Source organism: Fulmarus glacialis, unplaced genomic scaffold (assembly GCF_000690835.1).
Source record: "Fulmarus glacialis isolate BGI_N327 unplaced genomic scaffold, ASM69083v1 scaffold34704, whole genome shotgun sequence".
In the NCBI taxonomy this organism is placed as follows: Eukaryota; Metazoa; Chordata; class Aves; order Procellariiformes; family Procellariidae; genus Fulmarus; species Fulmarus glacialis.
In genome coordinates, this window is record NW_009207963.1 from 1,623 (window position 1) to 14,347 (window position 12,725).

General features: G+C 48.2%; 1 protein-coding gene across 1 annotated transcript; it reads right to left on the bottom strand.

Moving 5' to 3' along the window:
* Window positions 1-541: 541 nt before the first annotated feature.
* Window positions 542-3,959, bottom strand: LOC104075730 (inverted formin-2-like). Its single transcript, XM_009576324.1, has 4 exons — window positions 3,566-3,959; window positions 2,093-2,208; window positions 1,393-1,552; window positions 542-579 (listed from the first exon to the last, which is right to left on the bottom strand). Exons 1-4 carry the CDS (start codon window positions 3,957-3,959, stop codon window positions 542-544), a joined length of 708 nt encoding a protein of 235 aa, XP_009574619.1.
* Window positions 3,960-12,725: the final 8,766 nt, after the last annotated feature.

Below are 12,725 nucleotides of genomic sequence, written 5' to 3' on the forward strand. Positions count from 1 at the left end.
CCTAATTTTTATGGGCTTGAATGGAGCAATTCCAGTTACATGGATAACTGCAACTCACATATAATGCATTCTAGAATTTATCATGGGTGTTTCTGACAGAACATCATTTTTAAATTAAGAAACTGTGAAGACAGGTATGTCCAGATATGCATTAGTAAAGTGTCTTAGCTGGATGTTTCTGGGACCAACACGAGCAGTGAAGGAGTTTGGATACAGCAAGCTGCTCAGTGAGCCCACAGCATCACTTCAGGTTTAGTCCAAAACACAGCGTCAACGAGGACGTCGCTGGGCCTTGCTCCACCTGTGCCCAGAGCCTCTGTCAATGCCATCTGCGCAACAGTTGTCCCCGTGACACTGTGGCTGGCGAGAGCATCTTAACGCTGGCCTAATGCCTCCGGTTCCCGTGTAACGGGCGCACACTAGTGTGGTCCACTCCACCCAGGTACACTTCACTTCACACAAATGAGGGCTGATAAGTATTAAGTTTCCACAGCTACATTACTGTGAATCTCATTATAAAAGAAAATTTAAATAGTGATCTTTACCTTAGCTTGTCTAAAATATCCAACAGCTGAAGCCCTGGGAGAACAAAAAAAGAGATATATTGGCATCATGACCTACTTGGCACTGATCTATTATGATCTTTATATAATGTTATGTTCACAAACACTTTTTGCAGAGAGAAAAAGTGAAAATATCTTCAGATGGATGTGTCAAAGTCGGTAGGGTCATCTGGTAAATTAAGAGACCCACAGTACACGTGTCTGCAGCTGTGTGAACTACTGCAGCATCCCCCTGGAGTTACTGAGGGACACAGGCACTCCTGGGGCATGAGTCACCTCATTCCGAATTAGACATCTAAAATCAGTCAGGTGAACGGTGCGGTCAAATGTCCCTTGCTCTCCACAGAGAGAAATGGAGCCCAGGCTCACCAGCTCGGATGTGCGCATTACATGAGGTGAATCCTAACAGTGGTACTTAGGACTCCAGTACTCAAGCAGCTGGAAAGTATTTCTGAATCACAGGGCAGCTTCTGTGGCTCAGCTGAGCCGACACAGGGCAAAGAAACCTTATCTACTCTTACGAGGAATTGCAACGTATGGAAATGTGGCTACATAAGATGGTTGGTTATAAAAATGTATGGAAGAAGCTCAAGTGATACGGTGCTGCTGGGATTCCAGAAAAGATCAAAGCTATGGGAAAGCAGCAAAGTTAAAAAAATCTGGTTACAGAAAGAGAATAGAGACCAAAAGAAAAAAAAAGGAGTCTGCCTTTAATATTTGCAGTTTTGCTCCCCAGTCCTCTTTAATCATCTTATGGATACATCTGAAAATAAAACTGCTTGGCAACTGATTTTCTCTGGAGAAAGTTAGGTGCAACAAACATCCTTACCTATGAACTCATTTCTGATTTGTGTCCTTGTTCTTAGCTCTTCTTTCCCCAGTATGATGGCATTGATAGCACTCAGCAGTGTCACCATGTACGGCACGTTATCTGTGTTGGAGAGCTCATTCATTATGACACTGAATCGATACTGCTGGTTCTTCACACTCTGTTAATAACACAAGTGATATTTCTGTTCAGACAGTTCAAAAACGTCTACCACTTTGATTCAGGCTCCCAGATGGAGTTAGCATCTTAAAACCTCTCAGTTTATCCCACTGTGCACAAGACAGGAAGATAGAGGTAAAAGCAGCACTCCTCCATTACAGAGCAGGGTCTGGTTGGCAGAGAAAGTCACTGAAACTCCTCTTGGATCCCTTTATGCTTTCTGATAACTGATGCACCTACCTGAGCTTGTGGCCAGTGAAACCCCTGGATGTGGCATTGTCTATTTTGCTAATCTGTTAGTGCTTTTCCTGCCAGAAAGGACCTTGTGGTTGGCAGTCATCTGTCCAGACAAGTCACAGAGCAGCACCGTGGACTTATGCTGACCAGGCCAAATTTCCTACAGTTTTCACCTTATAAATCCCCGCCTCTCTTACCAAAATGATGCAAAATGACCTTCATTCCCAGCCCTTTTCTGTGGTACATGCATCCACCTGCATGGATCAGAGCAGAGCCGTACCTCCTGCTGCAGCCCAACACTTGCCTTGTAATGGTCCAGGGCATCCAAAGCCAAAGCGTGGCCATCTGATGAGTAAATGCACAGTGCAGCCAGGAGCTCAAATACCTGCTTTTTGACCATGACATTAGTTGTGTCAAGTGCTGGAGGAAAAACAAAACAAAAAAGAATTTCTAATGACATTAATATTCTGAATCTCGGTGTCTTCTGGGACATGGCTTATGACCAGTGGTAGAAAAAAGACAGAAGGAGTGGAGCCCCTACATGGAAGATAGGAAGAGAAATATCCCAATGTATCGATAACCCATCCCAATAGCATTATGCGATAGTAACTTCTAGTGGGAACAGTAAATGCTACAGGTACCCTATTGGCATTTTGGTGGTGCTTGTAGTTGTTCATCTCTTCCATGTACCAGTGGCATGCTGCAACAGCAGCCAAGATGTCAGCACATACACATTTTATTTCCCATTTTCACATATGGGTATTTTCTAGATCAGCAGATGAACTATTTTCCTCAATTAATGAGTCTTATTTTTAGTGCAGAAACACCCAATATGCATATCAAGTAGGCCAATTGTTCTAACCAGTCCTCATGTATTCCCTTTTTTCCACTACTCTTTCTCTGTCAGCCCTGGGAGCTGGGAGGGGGTGGATTAGACCATCTTATTTTTCCTTTGTTAGTGCACAAAGAAGCTCGACCGCTGAAAAGCCCAGGGTGCCCCCCTGTTTTTCACAGCACAAAAATGCCAACTCTGTGTTTCACACCGGTTAAGAAAACGCAGGGTGGAAAGGAAGGAAGAGGACTTCAAAACTGAAGAGGGGAGCAAGCTAGCTTTCAGACCAAATGCATTTTAAAGAGCTACTAATAAGGGTTTCTGGGCACAGCTGTGATCTCAGCTCTGTGGAGCAGCACAGAAGTTATCCTCCAGCACCACCATCGTTAAGTGCTGTAGAATAAGTTCTAGGAGACGCCCTGATGAGTTTCACACACCTAACGACAAGCCAAGTGAATGGCAGGAGAAAGTAAGTGGTATTACCTTCCATCTTCTGGAAGGAACACACTAAGCAGCACAGAGAACGGGCTCTCTTGAGCCTAAACCATGCCACCCTCCCTCCTCTTTGCAGGCTACAAGTCTCCAAGCCCTTTCAATTCCTCTCCCTCTGCCCTTGGGGCTCACAGAGACTAAGTAGCAAATGTCTGCTGACAACTGAAGGTTGAGGACTTCTCGTGCCTGCGTACAGCTAAGGCTGGGTTTATTCCTGGCTTCTCAGTGAACGATGAAGAAATTTGCGTGGAAATGAGCCCATCTAAATAGCACTGAGTGGCAAAGGCAATGCCATTTCCAAGCAATATTATTTTAAAGAAGAAAATGATCTCTTTCATTAATCAGTTGTGATCAACAATTTGCAAGAAGCCTGGTGCAGGGCAGGAGGATAAGCAACAGAAAATCCCCCCCCACGCCGCATGTGATGGGTGAAGCAGGAAGATGTCTTCTCACCTTGGAAGAGTTTTCTGATGTAGCCCTCGTTGCTCACAATGTATTCGATGCCTTTATGGGAGTTCATGACTGCTCGCACACAGTTAATGCAGGTGAGCTGAAGCAAGGCATCAGAAATCCTGGCCACTCCTCGCCCGGATAGCCTGTCCAGGGCCTCCAGGAGGAGGTCCAGCCCGCACAGCTCCAGGAACTGGACCATCCAGGCATCATCGCTGTTCTCCAGCCGCTTCTTCAGCCCAGAGTAGTTCACCACCGATGGCATTTGCAGGAGACGGATGCACAGCTCCGGCTCTGCATTTTCCAGGTTGGCCTCTGACTGGTCGGTCTCCTGGGGTCCAAGTTTCTCCTTCAGAGCAGCCCACTTCTTGTGGGCACCTTCCTTTTTGATTGACATCATGAACAATTTGTCCTGAAAGAAAAAGAAAAGACAAAGTGAGAAGTTTGTCTGGACTGACCAACAACCCTCGGCAGCCTTCGTTTTCCTCCTAGGAACCGGGACGTAAAGCTCGACTGCAGCAGATGCCTGCTCCTAGGCCAGCTCTCCAGCACGCAGGGCACACACTGGAACCAGTCCTCTGTTGAAGAAACTCAATATATCCCCTCCTAAACCACACACATTACATTCAGGCCCTGAAAACTCTGTAGAGAGACTCTTAGCACATTTAAGCCAGCAAATACAGCTTTAAAAGTAGCCAATTTACACCCAGTCAATAGCCACTACCTATTTTCATGCAGCAAAAGGATAAGGTTGGAAGTGGCATTATCAGCTCTGAACTCCTTATGCCCATTAAACCACTTTAAAATCTCCCTGCACTAGAGAGGCTGTGCAGTTTCTAAGCATTTGTAATGGGATGGAGAAGTCATTTTGCGCATAAGAGCATCCAATTACCCTGTTATTTTTTACTTTTGTTTCTTTTGACTGATGCGGAGGTTAGTTTTACAGCACTCACTTAATCTCTTCCTGTCTGCTGTAACAGCAAATATGTTTGCAAAACGTGGTGCTTGTGCACGATAATGCGAGAGCCCGACAGGTTGCAAGTGGAGGGACGGCAGCGGGAAGCTATGAAAACAGCAGTGCGTCTTTTCGGAGATGCGGAGCATCTCTTCAAGGCCCGTCTCCCCGGAGGACATGGCCTATCTCAGCCATGCTGTTAGCAGCAAGGAGGGTGAGGAGCTGATTCAGCACGGAGAAATAGCAAAGCCAAGTCTAATTAACCCTTGGTGCCAAATTTTATGCTTTTAGGCAGGATCCTTATTTTTCAGACCTGCAGTGATTAATTTATACAATGCAAGTCCTTTTCAAAGCTGAATGCAATAATTTTAAAGCTGAATTGCTCCCAGAGAGGACAGTTGTCCCACAGAAGGGGGACAAACCTGGGGATGGCTGCTGGACCCAAAGCCAGCTGCTAACGCTACCTCCCCTCCCTGCTGTGCCACCGGGACCTCTGCTTCCCCGGGCTGGTGAGCACCGAGCTCAAAATAACCTGGGGGCCAGTTGGCCCCCAAAACCCAACACTCGGGGGGCTGAAGGGATTATAGGAGAGTCTCGCTTTCCCTTACCAGCTGCAGCACAAGGAAAAAAGACTTGAAAAATCTAAACTGAAAGTCTCTGACAGGTTTTATTTGCCAGAAAGCAAAGAAAGGATAGATCATTTACAATGGTTGGAAATAATCTCGTTATTTTAAAGCCTGCCTTGTGATTTTTCCTGGGGACTGCACTGTTGAGAAAGGTCCTGGCTGCTTCGCCGCAGCAGAGCCGCACGGCTTCTGGTTTACCCAAAAGTCTCATTTTGGCAGTCACCCCTTGGCAAATGAACAGCCAAAAAGTTTGCTCACTAATTTGCGGTAGGCATTTAGGGCATGATATTATAGGCTTAAACATGCCTCTTGGAAAGATGGGAAGTGCGGTGGGATGGGATATTCGAGAGAGCTCAAACAATTCCCCTGGGGCAAGGTGATGGAGGGATGCTCCGGCAGGGGCACTCAGCTCACAGCTCACAGCATCAAAGGCTGTGCTGAGTGAGGGTCAGGGGGTGGTGGGGTTAGCGGGATATGGTAACAGAAAACCCTTTTAGAGAGCTCTGGTGAAACCCTCTTGCAGAGTTTCCCTTTCCTTCAATGGGGGAAAACTGGCCAAGCACCCAGTTGTTCGCTGTTCTGTTATCTGAAAAAATGATGGTTACGATCGAAAAATGTGAAGTTGCCAGTGTACCACCCGAGAACACACTGTACAGCTGAAAAGTAATAAAAAGGACCATATAAAGAAAAAACAAAGCCCAAACAACAAACTCTCCTGCCAAAGTACAGGCTTGAGTTTCTAAGATTTGTCACCACTGCCTGCAGCCCAGAGCCCTTACTCACTCCTGGTAAAATTCTTGGAGTTAGTCACCCCCAGCCGCTCCTCTGCACCCAAGCCCAGGAATTTGGGTTAGGCTCAATGCAAAGGAGCGGAGAAATCTTCTTTCCCTGAAGGGAGAGAAGTGAAAGTGTCCTGCCCCAGGGCCGCAGCCCTGGTGCTGGGCAGCGTCCCACACCTCTCACCGCAGTGAATTTACAGTTATGGACTGGAGAGGTGCTGCTAAGGAGCTGCGGTCCAATCCTGCCGCGTGCTGTGCATCGAGCCCAGCAGTCCTCTTCCAGTGCCTGTGGGTGAAGACCTTCAGCACGGGGCAGTGCTGAGGACCATCCGCCCAGGGGGGAGCACAGCTCATTCTGCCCAGCCCCGTTCTTTGGTGGCTTCCCCAAAGACCCAAGATCCCTCAGCCTCCTGCCCGGGAGGAGGAATCGACTGTCCTGGATTTTTTACTGCTGCACAGGGGACGGGCACAAACCCAAGCGCTGGCGGCGGGGGCCATGCCCTGGCTCACTGGGTGGGACTCGTCACTCCTCTTGGCTCTCCCGAAAGTGAAACTGTGCAAAGCAGGGAATCTGGTTTTGGGCCCTGTGTGCACGGAAGAGCCTCGTGGTGCCGCCGGGTGAGAAAGCCTGCAGGAGCGGCCTTTGGAGGAGGACGATCCTCCCGGCTCAGGCCCGGGCTCTGCCCTGCCCGGAGCGGTGCTGGGGCTCGTGCTGTTCAGCCGAGGGGCTGCAGACGCAGCTGCCGACTGCAAGCTCCCTCCCTCTCGGCGTGCCTTCTTTTTATACTCAGCTAATCGCTTTTTTTATTTGCGTATGACTAAACGTTTCTTATCGAACCAGGTAACAAAACGGGCTGGCTTTTTGCTCCCAGTTGTACAAATACTTCATTACATATTGTATCAGCTACAGAAAGTCAGAGAGATTATAACAGCATTACTGACCTCAGGCTTAGCTGATTTCTGAAAATTAAGTTCAACCAGTGCAACAGGAGACAGGAAATACCGACAGAGCATCCTGTTTACTGGCAGATTTGTTCTGAATTGTCCTTTCCTCCCCACCTGCTCCGCACAGATGTGAAGAGATGAGAAACAAACCCAGGCAGGTACCTCTCCAAACAGTACCAGCTTGTGTTTTTATGCACTAAGCTGAACAAATTGGATTGATTAAATATTCTTTCCCACAGAGAGTGCACTCTTTTTGTAGGGAAGAAAGAAAGATGGCTAATGTATCTAATAGTAAAAAGGGAATAAAATAAATAGGAGCTGTACTATATAAATGGAAAGGAAATAAATATGGAGGAGACCACGGTACGATTCTGCAGATGGTGTGATAAATCTGTTTACAAACACAGATATGAGTGATATATTATGAATGCAACATCTTTCCATATTTTCCATGAAGCACAGTGTTGCAAAGCCACTCAGATGATACATCCTTAAAGGGCTGGTAGTTTCGCCTTTTATCTCTGACCACAGGAGCTTATTAGCAGGTAAATGATCTCAGCAGAGTGAGACAGATAAGGAATTAAAATGGAACGCATCTATCTGGCTGTCTCACAGAGACCATTTAGACTATGCTGGCTGAGGAACAGAAAGTCCCCTGTCAAAAAGAGACAAGGTGCTAGAGTTAAAAGGCTGAATACATCTTGCCTCCTGCCAGTAGAAGGGCATGGGGAGCTTTGCTTTTCGCTGCCCAGGCCACAGCGGAGGATGTGATGGTGGAAGCAATGTCCCCAGCCTCTGTGCCCGACCGTGCTTGCAGCACCCATGGTCTGCCCTCCCCAGCTACGCGCTCAGCATCGGTGCTGAGTGCTGCTCCCTAGGACACATCCTGATGGTGCATCTGTGCTTCCTGCTGTGGGGACACCCACAGCCCACAGCATTCACCGTGATAAATGCAACTCCCTCCTCATCTTGCTTTTCACCCTCAGAGGTTGGTTAGGCCTTATGGAGAATGACAACTAAAGAAGCATCAATGTAAAAATACTCTTAATTTGAAGAGATTCCCTTGGGAAACATAAAGGCATCATAAAAGCTCATCCTCTTGCACCCGGCCACAGCAACATTGCGGTTCACGGTGCTAACTTTCTGGATCATCGGGTTTGCAAAGCTGTGATGCTCCCTGCATCCATCCAACCCAGTTCATAAAATTTCCTCCTCCTTTGTTTTTGAATCAGGTGCTTCCCAGATTCAGTTTTCTGTGCCCCTCTGTCCTTCAAGTCACCTCCTAGGGAGATGACATCTGTGGGAGATAAATCTCGGCACGTCAATACTTTGTCCATCCTGTGAAGCTGTGCAGAGCAGAGCTGCACAGCACAGCTTTCAGTCTAAATTATTACATGCCTCCAGGATGACATGGATCACAGCAAGGACTGGGGAGAACATGTAAAAAGAGATTTCTCAGGGCAGCTAAGTATAATTGAGTGAAAACAAAAGTGAGAAAAATTACAGGCCAAAACCATTCTGATTTTTTGAGAGCAGACCCGCTGCCCATGCCGCAGGATGGGGGGGGGCGTGAGGGGGAACAGCAGCTCCTTGCTGCCTTTTGAAGAACTCTGATGCCACGCAGTCCGCTGCTTCCCTCGGCAAGGCTGCTGGGGCACGCCGCCGGCTCCTAGGAAAAGCTCTTTTTTGGCTGCTCAGCCCCCTCCTTCCTCCCATCCTGTTGCTGGCACTCAGGAGCCCGTTCTGCCTGGCTGACTGCTAATGATAGGTTTGGCTTCTGGGTAGTTCCAGTTTTCACTCTGCTGCTGGGAATACGCCGAGCCTTTGTATTTTGCAGCATGTCAGACTACTCAGTCACTAAAGAGAAAAAACATCCCAGTTTTGTGCTTTCCAAAACCACTTCAGGAAGCGTGATGGGTTTGTTCCTCCTCTCCTCTTGCTTTCATTTGTACTATTGCGTTTTCCCGTGCAGCGTCTGAACAGCTCGCTAATGAAATCCATACAGGCTAATGAAATCATCCTTCCACGCACCAAAAGAAGCGGGGGGGGACCACAAATCTCTATTTTAGAAACCAACCTGACCTGTTGGTGTGGGCCCATTAGCGTCGGTAGGAACCGGCAGTGTTTGTAGTCTCCCAGGGGAGCCGACGGTAAGGGTATGGTGGGAATTTGAGGCGTGCAAACAAGAGGCATGTTTTGCCCAACAGACCCTGCCTCAGCATGCAAACCAACCGCTGCTCCATCCTTTTTCTGCCATAGCCAGTAGCCTCAGTCACCTTCAGATCTAGGTATTCTTGATCCTCAGCTGTATCAGAGGCAAGAATAAGCGATTTATGCTTAAAAAATCAAAAAGTCTTGGAATGAGTGCCCGATCTTGCTCTGCATTACTGAAGTTCATGAAGTCTCCAGCACGCTATGCTTTGCTTTGGCACAGCCCATGAGTGAGGCAAATAGGAGCTCTCACAAAGCAGCCCAGGTCGGCTGTGTCCTCAGAGGTGCCGCATCATTACAGGGAGCGTTTTGTCCTCAGCAAATGAGGGAGCATGGACATGGAGCCCACTGCGGCCGGTAGGCAGGAGCTGTGCCATCCACGTGCTGGCTGGTGGCGGCACGGGGCTGGCAATGGCTTCTTCTGGCAGTTAACTCCCAGAAAAGGACTTCAGTGCATAGACAAAAAGGATCATGGCTATACCAGTATAAATGTATACATATTTTGCCAATATAGCTTATTCTGTTACAAAGAAAGGAAAAACACATTGTCCTGATTCAGTCCCATCCACCACAGCTTCTCTCTCCTGGGCAAATATAAGCTATGATATAATGTGATGTCTTGCACAAGTGGTAAATATGTCCATTCAATATGTATTGGTAGTGGTGGGGTTACACCAGGATTAACTACACCGGTAAAAATAATTACCAATAAATAAACTTCTCACCAGTAAATAAACAAGTAAATAAATCATCAGGCTGCTGCAGGTACCACATACAAATCAAGCTCAAGTGAGATACTCAAGGATGTTTATGTTAGGATCTTCAGTGGCATCTAAAGCCTTATTTATATTTAAAGGTTGCACTAGCTTAGCTTTAAATGGGTTTAAAACCACTCTTCGTTATAACAGTAACACTGTCTGAGACGCTTAATAACCAATTTACCTTAACGCGGTAAGCCAGGTTTAAATCAGGCTGGTGCAGCTGTCAGACCTTCGCTTCAGGAATGGCCACTGCCACCGGGGAGACCTGGCCAGAAGCAAGGCACCAGCCTTCCCTAGCTGTCTGACTGCCAAGTCAGCCGAACCCATTTAAAAAGCTTTCCATGGTGGATATGAGCCCTGCGGCATCCTCGCATGCTACCACAGGCCTTCGGAGGCACGGCGGATGTCGGGTTGGAGGGGTGCCAGCTGGTAGCCAGCACTCGCCCCATGCAGAGGGTGCCGGCTCCCAGCTGCGCTGCAGCAAATGGGGATGCAAAAGCTTCACCGGGGCTTCTTCCCCGCTGCCGTTACCAGACCCACGGGAGCCAGCGAGGCCTCCTGACAACAGCTGGAAAGGAACAGGACTCAGGTCCGGATCCCATGAAAATCCTGACGGGGCGTGAGGCGGGTCTGGAGGCCCCCCTGCTCCCTGCTCCAGCACCTGCACGCTCCAGCATCCACCCCGCAGCAGAGATTCCAGCATCATTCGGCATTTTGGGATGCAATTTATTACTATGATTTGGGGGTGCTGTGAGAAGCAAAAACCGTTACCCAGAAAATGGACAGTGCGGTGGCAACTTTCTAAGACTCTCCCGGTTCCTGCTCAATGGGAAGCTGTCACACAAACAGATATTATGAGAGCCAAAAACCTTTTATTGCCTTTTGGTTTGTTTTTAAACACCTCCACAGGATGCCACGAGGACAGAGAAAACGGACAGAGGAAAGAATTCCTACCTCGGAGCTGAAGCCAAATTATTCTCTTGTATCTCTCGCACGAAGGATCCTTCTCGGCCGGCTTCCCAGCCAGCTCATTTTCTCCTTCTCTGCCAAGCAATCTTCAGTCAATAAAGTCTAAATCCCTGAACGAGCGTGTCTGCAAATCGCACGCTCTAAGAAAGTTCAACAGGATGTCGGCATCTAATAGTATGTAAATACCAGTCTTCGGAAAGGTGCAAGCAAGTGACTTTTCTGTAGCCTCCAGGAAAGGCATTCGCATGTCATTTGTCACCCCCCTCATTCACTCGGCGCTGGCCGCTGGGAGGGTGACACTTCCCCATGGGCTGGGAAGGAGGGAGGCTTGCACCGCACCGCACCGCACCGCACATCCATCACTCAGCACGAGAAAGCAGTCCTGGCATGGGGTGACTCAGAGCAGGGAAGTGATCAAAGCAGGGAAATGATCTGGCAAAGGAAAGTTGAAAAAAAAAAAGAAAAGAAAAAAAGAGGAAGAAGGCTGGCCGGGTGGGTGGGATGGAGAGTGGGGGGGTGGCAGGCGGTGGGGACAGCCCCTTGCACCTTGCATCAGTCGCGTGGGGTTTTCTGGCTTTGTGGCACCAAGCCTTTAAACACTGTAAGATCTCAGAAGTCTTTGAAATACTGGGAGAGCCAGAACAGCTTAAAATCAGGAGGATGTCGACCCAAGGCTGCTCGCCCTGGGATTGACAGCTAGGAGAGGGGCGGCACAGCAAAGGTCGGCGGTTCAGGCAGTGACCCCCTGGGCAGGGGCTTGACGATGGGAATCCTGCTCTCACCAAGGCAACCCTAAGGTCCCGCTGAGCTTCAGCACAGCCTGGCTTTTATGGGCTGAGCAGGCTCTGAAGACTTTAAAAGCTCTTTTTAACAGAAAACACCTCTGTGCCTTTCTGGTCGAGATTTCACGTGGAAACTAGTTTGTGAGCCACAGCTGTAAGATGCATCCATTCAGCCTCTCGGGAGGTGTTAACCAAAAGCCAGTTATTATTAAATTGTGAATATTTCAACATAGTCCATTTTAGCAGAGACCTCCTGCCTGGCTGAGGGCAGCAGTTAGACTTCAAATACCGTTTTTTTCTTACTTTGTGAGGCCTCTACCCTGAATTGAATCCCCCAGAACAAAAGTTGGAGCCCACAGCAAGAGTTTTCCTGCTTTAGTGGGGAAACTCAACCCTTGTGTACACGAGCACAGCTGTGCCAATATTAGAAATACACTGATCTCTCTGCCCTTCGGTCCAAATTCAGCTAGCCTTTACTTGCCCACGTGCTTTCTAATTAAGGCAGTTTCACCATAACAATTCAACGCCCAGGGAAATGACTCTGCACAGCTCCCCATCCTGCTGTAGGAAGCACCCTGAGGGTGTGTTTATGCAATTCAGGACAAACATTAATTCATGATGGGTTTTACATCAGCGAATGAGTTTCACTTTACGTTATGTGCACTTCTGACGTGTAATCCTCAAGTCCTCAAAAGATTAGTCACTAATCTGGTTCTTGGGAGCAGGACGGGGCTTACAGCCGGTTTTAGGGAAAAAATAAAAAGTTAGGAGAAAAAAAATTCCTGCAAAGAAAGGATTGTTGATGTCGCAAATTCCTGTCCTCGCAACCACAGAAGAAATTTAAAGGGCTATCAGCTCCCATCAGGTTTCATCTGAAGCCTGGACCTGAGAGATACGCCAGAAATGTTTGTGTTCTTAGAAAGGCTGCATCATCTCCCACATAAAAAATAGGCAGAAGCAGAGAAATCGGGCTAAAAAGCAGAAAAAACAGCTCCAGGGCTGCTCTGCGGGCCCCACGGCAGATTCACAGCGGCAGCAATGGGCAGTAGCTGAGAAAAATGAGGGGGTTTGCACCCCAGCTCCTGCTCCCAGCTCGTGCATCCCTTGTGCTGCTTCCAGGTGGCTGCAGCCCTGC